The sequence below is a fragment of the Hypanus sabinus genome, chromosome 5 (genome assembly GCF_030144855.1).
Source record: "Hypanus sabinus isolate sHypSab1 chromosome 5, sHypSab1.hap1, whole genome shotgun sequence".
NCBI lineage: Eukaryota > Metazoa > Chordata > Chondrichthyes > Myliobatiformes > Dasyatidae > Hypanus > Hypanus sabinus.
Window position 1 is genome coordinate 171,351,685 of NC_082710.1, and position 19,034 is coordinate 171,370,718.

The window sequence follows — 19,034 nt, forward strand, 5'->3', positions numbered from 1 at the left end:
TTATTGACTGTAAATATGATTCTATTGCTATTTCGGATCATGCACCTTTGAAGTTATCTATCAAGATTTCGGACTCTTTCATTAATACTAGATCTTGGAGACTCAACGCTACTTTGTTTCAAGATCCAGAATTTATTACCTTCATAAAACAGCAAATTGACTTATTTTTTTCAACAAACTATACTGAAGAGATTGACAGAGGAATACTTTGGGACTCTTTTAAGGCTTTTATTCGTGGACAAATTATCTCATATTCTGCTGGTAAAAGAAAACAAAGATATTTAGATATAGCTTTATTGGTGGATAAAATTAAAGAAATTGGTAAGATTTATTCCGTTACTCCTAACAAGGAACTTTATAAGAAGAGACTTGAACTGCAAATGGAACAAAGCTTACTGTTATCTTCTTCAATTGAGAATCAATTAATTAGGACCAGAGCTCAATTTTATATCCATAGTGATCGAACTGGTAAATTGTTAGCTAATCAATTAAAAGCTATTTCGACTAAGCGACAAATTATTAAAATTTGTAAACAAGATGGTAATCTGACTATGGATCATAAAGAAATTAATAATACCCAAGATTTTTATAAATCTTTATATCAATCAGAATTTGATGGTGATCTGTCTATGATGGATAATTTTTTTAACAATTTGAATATTCCCAAATTGACAGATGAAGATCAAAGTTTATTTGATGCTCCTATTTCTATGGCTGAGGTAGGAGAGGCTATTTCATTGATGAATTCAGGGAAAGCTCCTGGCCCTGATGGTTATATTATAGAATTTTTAAAAACTTTTTCTTCTTTGCTTTCCCCTTGGTTATGTGAAATCTTTAATGATGCATTTATTAAGAGATTACCCCAGTCCTTTTATGAAGCTACTATCTCTTTAATTCTTAAAAAAGATAAAGACCCTACTTTATGTGCATCTTATCGCCCTATATCGCTATTAAATGTAGTCTCTAAGATTACAAAAATTTTAGCTATTAGGTTAGAAAAGGTACTATCACAGATTATTTCAGGAGATCAAACTGGTTTCATTAGGAACCGATACTCCTTTTTTAATGTTAGAAAATTAATTAATATAATTTACACTTCCTCACCCACAACCCCAGAATGTGTTATTTCATTAGATGCTGAAAAAGCTTTTGATAGAGTTGAATGGACATACTTATTTAATGCCTTGAAGAATTTTAATTTTAGTTCTAATTTTATATCATGGATTAAATTAATATATTATAAACCTGTTGCTTCTGTTCTTACGAATAATTATAGATCCTCTTCTTTTCAATTATCTCGTGGTACGAGACAAGGTTGTCCCTTAAGTCCTTTATTATTTAATATTGCATTAGAACCTTTAGCCATTGCTATTCGTGAATCCCCTAATATTTCTGGTATTACCCGTAATGAGAAATTATACAAATTATCGCTCTATGCTGATGACTTCTTGTTATATATTTCTGATCCTGATAATTCTATTCCCGCTATTCTATCCTTGTTGGCTCAATTTGGTAGTTTTTCTGGTTATAAATTAAATTTGGATAAGAGTGAACTTTTCCCTTTAAATGCACAAACTTTACTGAATGACAGGATACCATTTAAAATTGTTACTGATAATTTTATTTATTTAGGTATAAAAATTACCAAGAAATATAAAGATTTATTCAGATTGAATTTTTTACCTATGCTTCATCAAATTCAACAACTTACTACTGGATGGTCTCCTTTATCCTTATCATTGGTTGGTCGGATCAATGCTGTTAAAATGATGATTTTACCGAAATTTTTATATTTATTTCAAGCCTTACCAATTTTTATTCCCAAGTCTTTTTTTGATAGCATTGATTCAAAAATTTCCTCATTTGTGTGGCAAAATAAAAACCCCAGATTAAGTAAAAGACAGTTACAGAAATCTAAAAAAGATGGTGGTTTAGCTTTACCCAATTTTAGATTTTACTATTGGGCAAATAATATTCAGAATTTATTATACTGGAAATTAGATTTAGATTTACCATTGTGCCCACAGTGGGTAAATTTAGAATGTAACGCTACACAAGGATATTCTTTATTTTCTGTTCTTGGCTCTTCTCTCCCTGTTGACTTAGCTAAACTTAATAAACAGATATCTAACCCTATTGTCAAACATACATTACGAATTTGGTTTCAATTTCGTAAATCTTTGACTCTAAAAAAACTTTGTTCTTGATAGCCCTATCTTACTTAATTTTTTCTTTAAACCCTCTTTAACAGATCAAGCTTTTAGTATATGGAAAAGGAAAGGTATAATATGTTTTCGCGATCTTTTTTCTGAAGGTAGTTTGATGTCTTTTGATCAACTTTCTAACAAATTTAAATTACCTAAATCTAATTTTTATAGATACTTACAAATTAGAAACTTTTTATACAAAGTTTTACCATCCTTCCCTAATTCAACTTCGATAGATTTTTCAGATATGATTTTTACTTTAAATCCCTGTCAGAAGAGATTAGTGGCTCTTATTTATAATATGATTATGAAGATACAACCAGAGATATCAGGTAGAATTAAACAGGAATGGGAAAAAGAACTTCAATACAATATTTCAACGGAAAAATGGGAAAAATTTTTACAAATGGTTAATTCGTCTTCTATATGTGCTAAACATGCTTTAATACAATTTAAGGTATTAAAGAGCTCATATCATAGAGCTCATATGTCTAAAGATAAGCTTGCTCGGTTTTATTCTCATATTAATCCTCAATGTGACAGATGTCATTTAGATGTGGCTTCATTGACCCACATGTTTTGGTCATGTCCTACTTTACATAATTATTGGAAGGACATATTTGCTACCATTTCCTCAATTTGGAATATTGATTTACAACCTCATTTTATCACTGCAATTTTTGGTATTCCAAATGAAGATGATAGTCGATTCTCTCCTCCAATTAGACGAATGATTGCCTTTGTAACATTAATGGCCAGGAGATCTATATTACAAAATTGGAAAGAAGTAAATCCTCCTACCACATTTCAATGGTTTTCTCAAACTATTTCTTGCTTAAGTTTAGAAAAAATTAGAAGTACTATTTCTGATTCATCAATTAAATTTGAAGAAACTTGGGGACCGTTCATTCGACACTTTCACATGAATTAATTTGACTTCTTCCAGACCTTTACTTTTATTATTCTTGTTCAGGTATGGAGTTCCGGAGTTTTTTGACACTATCATATACTTATAAACTGTTATTATTGCCCATGTTAGTTTAGGTTTAGTTTTTTTTATTATTTCTTTAAATATACATTTTTTCTTATATTTTACATTTTTTTCTTTTTCTTTTGATGATTATTTTAATCATTTCATGTATAAACAATATAGATTAGATTGATATTATATGATCCTTTTTCACTGATAGTTTAATAAGATATTGTTATCTTGTTATCAACTCAATTTCAAATCTATTGTATTCATAACATATGTAATATAATATTATGTTATGTTATGTTTTTTTTAAATTAATAAAAAGATTGAAAAAGAAAGAAGATGGTTCAAACAGGGGTGCAGAGTAGCTTAGGAGTCCCTCTTGCACGATTCCCACTCCCAATGTCTCTAGTAAATCTGCCTGCAAGAATATTGGTCTCCCTCTGATTCAAGTGCAACCTGTCCCTTTAGTACAGGTCCTTCCTACCTCAGAAGATGATGAATGAAAGTTGGTCTGAAGCAAGTGATGGGTAGTTTGCTGCTTGTTTTGTTCAGGTAGCCACCTTGAGAAGAGAGGGGGTTCCAAAGATTTAAAGCCTTGTAAGTATGAATGATGCCACCTGATCATACTCCATTGAGGTCTGTGGTTTCCCTTTAATTTAGGAACAACTGCTTAACAGATAGTCAGAGGCTTTTTCGCAGGGCTGAAGTGGCTGCCACAAGAGGGCACAGGTTTAAGGTGCCTGGGAGTGGGAATAGAGGAGATGTCAGGGGTAAGTTGTTTTTTTATTCCTTTTTTTAAAAAAAACGCCGAGAGTGGTGAGTGTGTGGAATGGGCTGCCAGCAATGGTGGTGGAGGCGGATATGATAGGGTCTTTCGAGAGACTTCTTGATAGGTACATGGAACTTAGAAAAATAGAAGGGACATGGGTAACCCTAGTAATTTCTAAGACAGGGGCATGTCTGGCACAACTTTTCTGGGGCAAAGGGCCTGTATTGTGCTGTAGGTTTTCTATGTTTCTATAAAAGGAGATAATACTGAGTCTTTATAAAATACTAGTCAGGCTGCACTTGGGAGTATTGTCAACAATTTTGGGTTCCATATCTCAAAAAGGATGTGTTGTCATTGGAGAGGAGGTTCACAAGGATGATTCCAGGAATGAAGGGATTAACATGAGGAGTTTGGCAGCTTTGAGCCTGTACTCACTGGAATTTAGAAGAATGTGGGGGGGGGGGGGAAGAGATCTCACTGTAACCTGCACTAGATAAGGTGGATGTTTGGAGGATATTTTTCTATGGTGGGCATATCCAGAACTAGAAGGCACAGCCTCAAAATTGAGAGCCGACCTTTTACAGAGGTAAGGAGGGATTATTTTAGCCAGAGACTAGTGAATCTGCGGCATGCTCACCGACAGACTGTGGTGGAGGCCAAGTCTGTGGGTACACTTGATAATTCCTGATCTGTCAGGGCATCAAAGGATATGGCAATAAGGAAATTGTATGGTGTTAAACGGGATGTGGGATCAGCCATGATGGAATGACCGAGCTGACTCGATGGTCTGAATGGCCCAATGCTGCTCCTATATCTACCTCTACCAGTAAAAGCCTTCATTCGTCAATAAGAGTTTTTGTTTAAAATGAATCACTTTAAATGTACTAATTCCTTCTAACTCCCCACACCAATGTAACCTCTCTTCTCTGCAATCAACTTGTGGAAAGCACTTTCTGGCACTTCTTTCACAACAAAGCAGTAACCAAGTTGGTGTTAATTTGACTTCCACATTCATATGGTTGGCGGTGAAAATAGCACAATGCAACGATCGAGAAGGGTCATTTCCTCTTCCAGCAACATTCCTGCAGCACACCCAACATGACCTGGACAAGACTCGTGGCAGTGGTTAACTGTCAACAAGCAAAGGGATTCTAACCAGCTTCCCATGATTTTCAACAGCATTAGTACTGCTAAAGCCTCCAGTTTTAAATTAGCACCCCATTTTAAATACTACAGCAGTAACACAAGGATGAACACTGAGGAATCTTGCATTTTGTGCCCCAAAGCCTTTCCAACACCCAGACAGCAAAAAATCAGATGGAATACTTTGCATTTGCCTTGGACGCAACTCCAAGATGAGAATTTAGGTACATTCCCAAACTAAGTAGCACACTAGATTTGCAGTAGATATATAGTCCCTTTACAACCCTTATCCTTGGATGCTCTGTCTTCACATGGAAGCTCACAACAAAATGACATGAATGAGCAATAAGGGCTATGTTGTACACCAGCTGCAAGATGAACTGCAGCAAACTGCACCAAACCTCACAATCTCAACCACTGTGTATGAATGTGCATGTGCATACCAGATTCCCCTCCATTATGAGCTGGAAAATGCTCTTCCTTCACCACAAGGTCTAAATCCTGGAACTGTCTACTCCACAGCTGTCTGCACCAGTTCTAAGAATGCCCTCCCACGAGGAGCAGGAATAAGCATTAAATTCTAGCATTGTCTCCATGCCCACATATGGGCGGAAAATAGTAGCATTCCAGTTAATGTGTGCCCCATGATCCTGCCTATAGGCAGTTACTGCAGCACAAGAATAGGGTGAAATATGATACCTTTTAAACTTAAATGCACCATTTCCAGCATGCAGCTGAGTGATGAATGTTTCTCTTCCCCTTTTAGCATACAAACGGGTTCATATTTATGCCTGTTCAACCACAAAAGAGCCTGGGTTAATTCCAACTTGTGTTAATAAAACCACTCTGTACCATTTCACTCCTTCAATAGCACAGCAAGTGACAGGGTTGAATTCAGAAGAAGCCTTCTCTCATAGCATCTTTAAGTCATCCCTGCTGCCCTAGACACAAATCTGAATTGTTATTTCCAGTATTTCTGGTGTCTCAGAAAGGCAGCGCCCCATTATTAAGGACCCTCTGCACCCAGGGCATGCCCTTTCCTCATTATTACATCAAGTAGGAAGTACAGAAACCTGAAAGCTCACACTCAGCAATTCAGGAACAGCTTCTTCTCCTCTGCAATCCAATTCCTAAATAAACATTGAACCCATGAATACTACTTCACATTTTTATTTGTTTTTGCATGATTTTCTATTTTTTTGCATGATCTATTCAATAAACATACACTGTAATTGATTTACTTATTTTTACCTTTTTTCCTTCTACATTGAACTGCTGCTGCTAAGTTAACAGATTTTGCAACACATGCCAATAATAAACCTGACTGATTACTATTTACATGCATGAGGACGGTGACTTTGTCTAACAATTCACTGTTGAGAAGGGTTTTGGACACCAGGTAATATTCTGAGAAAGGCGGGAAGAAATGCACAACACATAATGACGGTAGCAAGAATGCTACAATACATGTACGATGTACAATTTATATTATTTTCTCTGAAATTACAAGCTTGTGATACCACTGCAACCTTTTCCCATTGTAGCTGTACTTTGCTGTACTTGGCGTAGGACAATAAACTTAACTTGGCTATCAATGGTTGGTGCTGCTGCTTACTTGTGACCCAGGTTCAGAGCCGACTGCCTGGGTTTCCCCTGCGTTCTCCAGTTTCTTTCCATCTCCCAAAATGTGCGGTGACAGAAAAATTGTCCCTCATGTGGCTGGGTGGGACAAAATATGAATGCAACGCCCTGAAGGAGTTAGTAGGGATATGGGATGGAAGCACTGAGCCAGTATGGGGCCAGTTGGCAGAACTGCATTACTCATTATTTCATGAGGGAACATGTCAGAGAGGAAGAGAAAATAATGGTCCCAAATGGATCAGACTCTAAAGAGATTGGATGAAGAAACAGGTCAAGATGGCGGGATTGGATCCACAGAGAAAGGCAATAAACCCCTTAGTCAACTCTGCATGGCTGAGATCCTGGCTCAGGCCCCTTACCTGTATTAACTGAGAGTCAATGAGCTGGGAGTTGCCCAGTTGCGTGTTGTAAATGACGGACATCGGAGGAGTGCAAGCTGCCTGCTGATAGGGCAGCCCTGCTGGAGCCTTTGTTACCTCTCCAGCTTGCATTGCTGAGAAGCCAACATACTGACCCTTCACTGGACCCCCAGATATTAGCGTAGAGCCTTGAACCATGGCAGCAGAGGGTGGGGACAGTCCAGGCTGGAGGTACAACTGTTGGGATCTGTCAAGTAAAACAGATACTTACATTCAGACAATTCACTGGCAAAAAATAGGAATAGAGGAAAAATCATAGAAATGATTTGCAGTGTTTATATATTTAAAAAAATTGATTCCTCCTCCCATCCACAAATCCCAGCAGCCTCCCAATGTTTCAGTTTGATGGTTTTCACTTTTAAGAAAATAATCCGTGGTGAAGAGTTCAAGGAAGGAAGCTTTAGCCCTCCCCCACCCATGTGAGTGAGTGGATGTGCTTTTCTGGAACAAAAATGCAAGACACTATGGCACAGATGATTCAGCCTTTTTTTTAAAAAAACCAGGTAGGTCCAGAAAGCTAGGAAGCAAGAATGAAAACCTTCAATGCAAAAGGCTCTATGGCCCTGGGATTTAAAAAAATATTTCTCCAGGTGGAATAGTCGGTTTGTTCTGCAGATTTTCCTACAAGTTACAGCGCTGTCAAATGGATTGTATCCTATGCTCCATCAAAAGCTCCCTATGGTCTCTATTTCTTTCACATGAAGCCAATTTGCCTTTAAGTGCAATATTTACATTTTCAAAGCATTCTGAACAATGAGAAACCCACACTTGTTATTTTTTAAAAAATCTACTTGTTAAATCAAAGTGATGTCTGATGCAAGTTCTTGAAGCAACATCTATAATCTGTTTACCCCTAGTGAAATGGCTCAGATGATAAAACTATGCTAAGGAATTATATCTGAAGAGTAGTGATGACTGCCACAAGATGACATGGAGTGGCTTCATGCTTTGCTCTATTTCTTGCAGAAGAATTAGAGAGGCAGACCTGCTGTTCTTAATTCACTGAAATGACCAAGTCTTACCTGAAAGACTGGAGGGAAGCAAACATATCCTGTGTTTGGGAGACTGGTGTCCCTTGTTGGATGCCAAGGGCAGAAACCTGCGCCTGGCCCTGCAGGGGAGTGTGTAGAGGAAGCGTGATCTGTTGTGTTGGCATCGCCTGCGATAGAAAACATAGCTTGCAACAATCGAGCCTCCTTACTAAGTTGTTTGAAATTTGTTTGTGTGGAAATTTAAAGACAAACTATCAAAACTAGTTTTCCATGAGGATCAAGCCAATTATGATTGCAAAGTGGATTGCAGAGATTTTAATGTTTGGGATTAACATGGAAGAGCACAGACAGCGATTTGCCTTGATACCCCTTCGGTGTAAGGGCAGAGATCAGTGTGATAACCTCTTCTTAATGAGGGGCTTGAAGGGTAGGTCTTCAGACTGCATGGAAATGGAGGGAAGTTTTTTTGGGACACTGGACAGAAAATAGAATTATGTTAAAAAAATCCGAGCATCCACATCTTAATGAATGATAGAGTGACTCAAAGGCAGACTTTAATATCTTACCTCGTCAATAAGTGGCTGCAAATGGCTTCTGTTCCAATATCATAATAGAATGAGGTTATCATTGAAACCTACCACCTATTGAAAGGCCTACATAAGAGTGGATGCAGAGAAGATGTATCCAATAGCAGGTGGGACTAGGTCCAGGAGAAAACCGCCCAAGAGAAGGATGTCTCTTTGGAACAGATGAAGAGGAATTGCTTTAGTAGAGGGTGGTTAATCTGTAGAATTCATTGCCCCAGACAGTTATGGAGGCTGTCACAGGGTACATTGAAAGCTGAGGTTGATAGGTACTTAATTAGTCAGTGTAAAGATGATGGGGAGAAGGCAGGAGAATGGGTTTGAGAGATATAATAAACTAGTCATGATTGAATGGCAGAGCAGACAGTGGGCCAAATAGCCTAATTCTGCTCCTGTCTTATGGTCTTAAGAAGCACTGCATATGAAATAAGTGTTTGTAAGGACAATACCTACGGCATGATAAACTTACCCTAAAGGTCAAGATCCTCTATCAGAAACAGCCTGACCACATTAGCAGCAACTTGCAATACCATATGGGATTACGAAGCTCTTACCCGTGAGAGGCCAGGTTGAAACCCTTGATGCTGGGAGATGGAGGGAGGCATTCCACGAGGCTGACTATTGTAGTAATGACTGTCCACGTAGCAGGGTGGAATCTGGCCACCTGGGGCTGTGGGGTCAGGAAACAAAATGATTCAGCTTTCAAATGTGAAGGAAGTCTGCTTTTGCAAGACAAGTGGGAACAACAAACTACATGGTTGTGAACAAGATGGACAGCCCAAATTAACCTGCTAGAGAAACAGTGAAGACTCAACCCCTTGTGTTTACAGTGGAAATAAATTAGGATTAAATGGCATGATAGGAACTACAGCTACAGACAGTGCAGAGCTGAGAGTGAATATAGGGAAGAACCTTTGAAAGTTTCATTGGCTACTTTAAAATGAACCAAAGTCTTTCTGTGGGACCATGTTCCATCAGCAGATGGTGCTACTGCACTGCATTAACAAATGCTCTTTTCAAAAGCAGAAAAATGAAACATCTTCACATATAACCCTGGAGAACTCAGAACGTCAGGCAGCATCCATGGACAGAAATGGAGAGTGGATGTTTTAGACTTGACCTGAAAAGTCAACTGTTTCCATCCACAGATTCTGCCTGACCTGCTGAGTTTCTCCAGTATTTTGTTTTGCTCCAAATTCAGGCATTTGCAGTCTTTTGTGCCTCCCTAGTTACGAACTCGCGACTTTCACTCGGTGCCACTTATCTGATAGCTCTGGTACTTAAAGTGGCCACCGAGTATATGCTTGTATACTCCTGCTGTATCCCAACCACTTCAAGGTGCTTTCAGAGATGTTCTTCTGCACACCACTGTTGTAACACGTTTTTGAGTTACTGTTGCCTTTTGTCAGCTTGAACTAATCTGGCCATTCTCCCCTCACCTTTCATTTACAAGGCATTTCCGCCCACAGAACTGCACTCACTGGAACTGATATTTTTTTTTGTATTTTTGCACCATTCTCTGTAAACTCTAGAGACTGTTGTACATGGAAATACCAGATCATCAAGTTCTGAAATATTCAAACCACCCCATCTGGCACCAACAAGCTTTCTACTCAGTTAGATCACATTCCTTTCCCGTTCTGATGTTTGGTCTAAACGACTGAACCTCTTGACCATGTCTGTATGCTTTTATCCATTGAGCTAGTGTCACATGATTGGCTGAGATATTTGCATTAACAAGGTGTACAGGTATATTTAATAAAGTGGTTACTGCATATGTACAGTCCATACATGACAAGTGTTTGGGAGACTTGCAGGAAAGAGTTGCTGGGATTCATTAAGGATGCAGGCATCTTCAGTTGTGTGGGAAGTTGTGCAGTAATATGTTTGCATGATGCTCAGAAATTTGAATGATTTAATGCCCTGGTTTAGTGATGCTGCCCTTAGTTAGCTAATGCTTTTATTTAAATATAATGCCAGCAGATTGCATTTCCAATTTGCAAACTGATTGGGTTAGAAGCACTTCTCCGGAACAAAAGTGTTATAACATGGGCAAGACCTGTACTGCTTTGCTCTTGCAGAGTGTTGATTATTTGAAAATGCACCAAACTTTAGTAACGAATGATACGTAGATAACTTGCCAATTACATATTGGTTCTACTCAGAGCTGTTAAACAATCGCACATCTGTTATGAGCTGAGATGGCAGTCCTAAACTAGGGCACTGAGTACAGAAGTTAGGATGTTATGTTGAAGTTGTACAAGATGCTAGCAAGGCCAAATTTAGGGTATTATATACAGTTCTGGTCACCAACCTACAGGAAAGTTATTAATAACTTAAAAGAACAGAGAAAACCTACAAGGATGTTGCCAGGATGAGTTAGAGGGGAAAGTTGAATAGATTAGGACCTCCACCACCCCCGCAGAGTGCAGGGGACTGAGGGGAGGTATACAGAATTATGATGGGTACAGAAAGGATGAATGGATGCAGGCTTCCCCACACCCATGGATTAAGTGAGAGTTCATAGGTTTAGGGTGAAATATGAATTATTTAAGGGGGATATCTGAGGGGGAGCTACTTCACCTTGTGGGTAGTGCAAACGGATTGAGCTGCTGGCAGAAGTGGTAAATGTGGGTCCAATTGTAACGGAGCAGTTTGAAGGGATACGATTGGGTGCAGGTAGATGGGACCAAGATCAGATTAGTCTTGACTAGATGGACCAAAGGGCCCAATTCTGAGCTGTGGTACTCTACAACAGCAATAGAAAGTAATCTGGGAGTCTAAAAACCCTGAGCAAGAATGTCAAAAAGTAGGGATCCAGCAGGAACTGCAAACTACACGAATGCTCCCTAGCCCTGTCACAGCCAGAATCACAGGTTCAAATCTTGCCAGTGCATTCAACACACAATTTTGGGCTGCTAATCCAATAACTAGAGCACCATTAGGTGCTCTCATTGAGAAAAGCTACGATGCAGTTCACTCAGGTCACATGTCATTACTATGAAGAGTGGCCAGGCAGGTTTTGAGATTACTCGCAGTTATACTTGCAATGTCAATGACTTTGACACTTGTTATGATGGACACAGACTTATTTCCAATATTACAACTACCATTACTGCTTGCAGCAACGCACAAAATGTTGGGGGGAATTCACCAAACAACAGCAATGGAGGGGATTAAACAGCTGACTTTTCGGGTTAAGACCCCTAATCAGAATTAGCCATCTCCCCCTAACTCGAGCTCGAATACCTGCCTTGTCTGACCTTCCCCTCCAAGGTGAAACCTTTCTCACTACTGCTCTTAGGCTGGGAGCAAAGTACAGGGACTGAAAGGCAGAACTGAAATACAAGCCTTCTTTGTCTCTAGTAACTCAGAGTTAGATGAGGTAATTAGGACTATCAGTACACTTATCTCAGCAATCTCTGGGTGGGACCAGAAAGTAATGAGAGATTAATACAGCACCTGAATGAAATGAAACAATATCAAACATCTGGATAGTTAGATACTTTCAAGCAGCATTTGTCAAAAAGTCAGGTTCATATTTTGTGCTTGCAATCCTTCTCCAGGACAGAAGACAACACAGTAGGCAATTTCAAACAATCAGGTGGTGGGAAGGAGCAAGAAGTAGTAAAAGGTGAAAGACACGAGAGGTATTTGGGAATGTACAAGTAACAAGGTGACATTTAGCTCTAGTAGTAAAATTGGATGTAATGCCAAGCAGGAGAACAGGGAAAGAGGGACAGTGGGTAGGGAGTGGAGATGATAAACAAGGTGGTGGAGTAGTGAGACAGTATAGACATTGCTATGGCATTTTGAAATACTCAACCTGAGAGTGTGGCAGATGGGGCCACAGATGCCACAGGTATTGCTGGAATGGAGGTGACAAAGGAATGGTAGCCACCAGACATCTCAGGAACATCCGTGTTGGTCACACTTGCAGCAACCTCCTTCTCCGTGACAGTTGGCGACTTCTCCCACGCCTTGCGAGCAGATTCCATCTTAGAGTCAGAGTACAATAAGCAAAAAATCTACTGGCATGAGCCATTTTATAACAGTCAACATAAACCAAGCCCAGATTTACCATTTGAGTTTCCCTAAAAATTGAAATGACTAGAAAATGCCTGTGAAAAATATACAATGCGCAACTGTAGATTCTACCTTCCAAATGCAGCCTGTACCTGGAGATTGGTGTCATAAAAGCAACTGGTTACAGTGGAAAGGGTTGTTTTTCAAGTGAGAAATTCATTAATAGAAAAGTTAATGTCATAAAACAACATTGCTTACTAAATACTATTTTAGGATTTATACAGTATATTTGTTACTGCACGTTATAGTAAATTTTATGTATTGCATTGTGCTGCCGCCATAAAACAGATTTCACAACATATGTCAGTGATAACAAATGTGATGAGTTAACATGAGATATTGTTACAGCTTGTCAAAAAGTCTTAACATACTGGTCATGTTTTCCTTCACATGATATAGTAGCATAAAACGAGAGGAACATTGGAGGTCAGGACGAGCATGAATATACAGCACATCTCAGTCAGCACAGAGATGAATGGGCCAAAGACCCTTTCTCCATGCCGTACAAGCACATTTGTGCATGTGTCCATAAATGGCATGTTTATAACGCGGACGCTCATCTATATTTTACTTACATTTGAGAGTGTACCTACCTTCATCAGCCACTCAGGTAGTGCATTTCCGATTCCAAATATTGTCCGAGAAACAAACATCTCAGATCCACCTTTAAACCCCTGATCCTAAACCCATCCACTTTCACTTTAGAAACTCTATGGGGGAAAGCTTTCTACCACCTTTCCTATCCATCTCTACACACCTTCACCAGGTTCTGAGAGCACCTAACACATCGACCTTCAAAACAGACAAGGTGGTATGTTATTCCCTGCAGGTCTACCTACATGTTGCCTACCACCCCGATTATGCAACCTCGATTCAGAAAGGTATTGCCATTCCTGTTGCAATTAGTCTTAACTCTGTGACCTGCTAAACTTAAAACTGTTGAAGGAACACCACTGAAGTACTGCAGCCAGTATGACGAGATGGTAACGTGGAACCAAGTCATCTACTCAAGTGTTGATTTTGCAATCAGATATCAACACCAGATAGTATCATAGCCCTTAGGCAGGAGGCAGGAAGCAAATATTCCATAACAGAACCTTCAGAAGCAGACACAGGGTTGCTCAAGTACTGGTTCTGATGTCAAGGGTATTCTGCTAGTGATGTGCTCCAACAATGTAGATATAGTCATTTAAATTCAACTACTGCATCAATTTTGAGACAAATCCCCATAGCATTTTATGTGAAGTGGTATGTTTGTTGGTGGTCTAAGCATTTATTTGTTTGTTGAGATAGAGCGTGGAATAGGCCCTTCCAGCCACGCTACCCAACAACAACCCACTGATTTAACCTAGTATAGTCACAGTACAATTGAAAATAACCAATTAATCTATTAACCGATATATCTTTGGACTGTGAGAGGAAACTGGAGCACACAAAAGAAACCTACGTGGTCACGGGGAGAACAGGCAGTGGTGGAAGTCGAACACAAGTTACCTACCATAAAGCTTTGTACCTTGAATTTTGGTGGGGGGGGGCAGAAATGGGAGAAAATAGGTGTGCCTTTTAAAGAGTATCTGAACCACAGGTCAAGCAATAAGAACCTTTGCTGTTAGGGAAATGTATCCATGGGGGGTGGGGAGAGAAAGCATATAGGCATCTACTCTAAGGTTCAAATCGGCAAAGAGGTGGAATTATAATTCCTATGTCAACAGAAGAGGCTAGCAGTACTTTCAGATATTAACAAGTCCACAGTTATGCCCCTTGGATTTCTCCAGAATGACAATGGATACTAATCAAAGTCTCCCTTTACCTGAAAGAGATGAAGGCCAATGTTGTAACTTGGCCTTTGATAAACAGCAAATCAGAAGTCCTACCTTAAGAGTCAATTCATTGCCAGGATGAGATGCAGGAGCCATCTCATTGTCTTGTGGTGGGGCCTCAATTGCAGCAACTGGAAGTGGGGGAGCTAAAGGCACCTAGAAAAGAAAAACATTCAACATTCTGTTAAACAGCAAGATGGCCAATATTCCATTCCTACCTAGGCTCACCACCTTAAATGACACGGATGAATTGTGACTTCAAGCGATATAGGAAACTTTTCAGGACTAAAATTCTACTCAGCAATTTGAGATGGTGAAAGAAGTTGAGGGTGGAAAGCAGAGAAGTGGGCACAGAAAGGGGAAGTTTGCCAAATAGCAGAGCAGCTTGATTAGGGGAGAGAAAAAACCCCACTTTATCTCAAATTAGATAATGTTTCATTTCCTTCGGTATGAGAAATTAAACAAATGGTAGTTTATATAAAAGAATGAATTGCAAACCAAGATAGTTATCCATTCTTTTCCCCATCCTTCCTCACTTTGCAATAGCACATACTTCAATAATGAATGTGTAAACAGAGTATTGCTGCCTTTAGGGATGCTCAATGCAGGTGCAATGTTTCTTTGCATGTAAAACACTATTTTTTTAATGCCAGGATATTGCTTTTAGATACTGGCAGCAACAACTACTAAACTTATTTCCTTCATGTTTCCTGTATCAATGTTAATGGGATAAAGGGCAGTGCACAAATCAGAAATAGGAAAATTTACTTTAGTCCAGCCATCAATTGCCCAAAACTCTTGGTTATGAAGCAGTAGCCCCAACGCCCAACTAAATGCAACGCTATCTATTTTGTTAAAAACAATACACTGCCAGATTAGGCCACTCCAGTCAAGGTTGGCTTCACAGGATTCTTACCCAAAAGGAACTGGGTTTGCAGTGCACAGATAAATCAAACAGATAAATTGTACAAAACAATGCAACTGATCTGGAATCCTGGAAAGATCTGAATCCTTACTGACCCAGTCTCATGTCAGGAAGGGTTTAACTCTGTTAATCTTTTACCTCAGTGCAAGACGTTTGACACCATTAAAAATGCACTTTGCTTAAAGTTCCAAGATAAATTTGTTGACAGATGAATTGAGAAAACACAAAGTTAACCACTAAAACAATGAATGGTTCTTTTGAGATGCTATGGCAGCTTTTACAAAGGGATTTATTTTGCTTGGAATCTGGGAGATGGGCAATTGTGTGGCAGCTACTTTTGGGTTATATTAAATTCAGCTCTCCATTTCTGGCAGGATTGCCCTGTAGGTCTATTAACTTGCCACCAGGAAAACTGAAGCCCGACTTAGCAGTGTAATTACATATGTCAACAACCTCCTTGAATTTTAATTAAACATGTTGTAAAAGCACTTTACGATACCAAAACACACAATACTTTATATTAAAACATGTTGTTCAGATTAGCTGGATATATCCCACCGATATAACACAAGCTTCCAAGCAACCCAAAATTTCCTTTGTCTTATAAGATGGGAGAACATACACCATTGCTTATCGAGGGGTCAGCAGTGGAAAGGATGAGCAGTTTCATGTTCCTGGGTCTATCTTGGGTCCAATTATCAATGCAATTATGAAGGTAGCATATGTTATGGTTCTACTTCATTAAGAGTTTGAGGAGATTTTGGGATGTCACCAACACTAACAGACTACAGATGTACCTTGGGAGCATTCTGACTGGTTGCATCACCGCCTGTCATGAAGGCAAGAGTGCACTGGGTCAGAAAAACTCCATCATGAGCACAAGCCTCCCAGAGGACATTTTTAACAGATGATGCCTCAAAGAGGTGGCATCCATCATTAAGTACCCCCACCAGACAATCCCTTTTCTCATTACTACCAGAGTGGGTGTACAGGAGCCTGAAGACACATTCAGCTCTTTAGGAAAAGCTTCCTCCACTCTTATCAGATTACTGAAAAGTCCTTGCATTCATGACCACTACATTACTATTTTGCTTTCCTGTACAACTTTAATTTCCATTGTAAATTTTTATATACATCTTGCATTGTACTGCTGATGCAAAACAAATTTCATATGTTAGTGATTATAAATCTGTAGAATACCAACACCAAACCTCCTTTGGCTTCACTGCCACATTTGCTAACACACAACTGCAGATGTTAGATCTTTCCCTCTGGTCCTGCCATGATCACCAGTGGCACAACTGATTTTCACCAGAATGAAAAGGAGTGCAAGCTCTTACTTTAAAATACTGTCAAGTCATTTTTATTGTCATTTTGGCCATAACTGCTGGTACAGTACATAGTAAAAATGAGACAACATCTTTCAGGACCACGGTGTTACATGACAGTACAAAAACTTGTTACGAACCCCGTAACTGGGTCACTTATCAGCAAAAATAGAGAGGTCCGTTGGAGTCTGTTGGTACTATTTTAACAGTATTTATTGATAAAAATACACAAAATAATATCAATGCAAACATACAGATAATATACATCGTCAATACTAAATCTAAAAGCGCGGGTATAATAGTAATCAATAAGAAATAGCTCTATCGTTGCCTAGGGGATAATGTATTGTCCGATGGAAATATAAAAGTCACTGTAAGTTCGTTCAAGCTGCAGCGTTTTGGTTTGAGAGAAAGACAGGTTAAAACTTGCCCAGTCCTTTTATGATGTCAATCCTTCGAGAGTCGTTGGGAGTTGGTTTCCCCATTGTTAGCTAAAAGCCGTTCTTCCGTGGTAAAGGACACCGGTTCCAGGGCAAATGGAACCGAACGCACGTGGCCTCCCCACTGGCTTCCGCTGTTATGGGATCGCTAGCGTTTCTTCTGGTGCGTCTGAGGGGCTGTTCCCACAGCCCCTCTTTTATCCTGACTCACAGGGTCTCAGGTGTCAATCAGGTTGGGATGATGCAATCCCTCCCTCAACCAGCCCACTTTGCCTGAGGGCTTCCACATAGCACAGTGTTGTAATACACAATTCCGTCTCCAAGAGACAATGGCCGTTTCCCGTAGCTTTATATCGTCGGGGGGGGGGGGGGGGGGGGGTCAAGACATTCCGAACTCTCTCTCTCATTTCCTGGGTCTCCTGACCCAAATCAATAGCGATCCTGCGATTCTCAAAAAGGAGGGGGCTGCAGGCATAACAAACTAGACTGAACTACGTAAAAAAAACAGAAAGCTACACTAGACCTCAGACCTACACAGGACTGCATAAAGTGCACACAAACAGTGCAGGCATTACAATAAATAATAAACAGGACAATAGGGCAAGGTGTCAGTCCAGGCTCTGGATATTGAGGAGTCCGTTAGCTTGGGGGAAGAAACTGTTACATAGTCTGGTCGTGAGAGCTTGAATGCTTCAGAGCATTTCCCAGACAGCAGGAGGGAGAAGCGACTGTATGAGGGGTGCGTGGGGTCCTTCATAATGCTGCTTCCTTTGCGGATGCAGCGTGTAGTGTAAATTTCCGTGATGGCGGGAGGAGAGCTGATCTTCTCAGCTGACCTCAGTATCCACTGCAGGGACTTGTGATCCGAGATGATCCAGGCGGTGATGCAGCTGCTCAGGATGCCCTCAATACAACCCCTGTAGAATGTGATGAGGATGGGGAGTGGGAGATGGACTTTCCTCAGCCTTTGCAGAAAGTAGAGACGCTGCTGGGCTTTCTTTGCTATGTTCCAATTATAAATACAGCACGAGGAGCCAAAGATCAACAAAATTGAGTTACTGATTGTAACCAGGTTACAGTATTTGACCAGTATCATTAACTGGAAGTGAAGGGGTGGATAAGTCCTCTGCAAAGTGCAAGCTTGCACGTGGCTAATCAGGCGAGGTTAGGACTGTGTACTCATCAGAACTCATTCTCCAAAGCCCACGGAATCTGATCCACAATAACTTGTGCTGTTGATTACAGGGTGTCGTACCCTAGTCTTCTGGTAGCTCACTGATATTTCGGATACCAATCAACCATTCCAAAGACAAGAGAATACTGGAATATTGGAGCAAGAAACGATTCTGCTCAGGAAGTCAGCTGGTCAAGCAGCATTTATACTGGGTGGGCTGCAGGGAGAACAGTCCTCATGCAGGTTTATAGACAATAGACAATAGGTGCAGAAGTAGACCATTCGGCCCCTCGAGTCTGCACCGCCATTCTGAGATCATGGCTGATCATTCACTATCAATACCCAGTCCCTGCCTTGTCCCCATATCCCTTGATTCCCCTATCCATCAGATATCCATCCAGCTCCTTCTTGAAAGCATCCAGAGAATTGGCCTCCACCGTCTTCCGAGGCAGTGCATTCCACACCTCCACAACTCTCTGGGAGAAGAAGCTCTTCCTCAACTCTGTTTTAAATAACTGACCTCTTAT

The 19,034-nt window shown here is 40.0% G+C and overlaps 1 protein-coding gene across 4 annotated transcripts in view; it reads right to left on the bottom strand.

Moving 5' to 3' along the window:
• Nucleotides 1-19,034, bottom strand: part of LOC132394582 (protein PRRC2A-like) — a 146,874-nt gene that overhangs the window by 27,260 nt on the left and 100,580 nt on the right. For all 4 annotated transcript variants that reach the window (XM_059970899.1, XM_059970897.1, XM_059970898.1 and 1 more), the window contains 5 exons: nt 14,695-14,796; nt 12,561-12,732; nt 9,289-9,404; nt 8,181-8,317; nt 7,099-7,345 (listed from right to left, as the gene is read on the bottom strand). In XM_059970899.1, the coding sequence (XP_059826882.1) occupies nt 7,099-7,345; nt 8,181-8,317; nt 9,289-9,404; nt 12,561-12,732; nt 14,695-14,796 (774 nt within the window). The remainder of the gene's footprint in view (nt 1-7,098; nt 7,346-8,180; nt 8,318-9,288; nt 9,405-12,560; nt 12,733-14,694; nt 14,797-19,034) is intronic.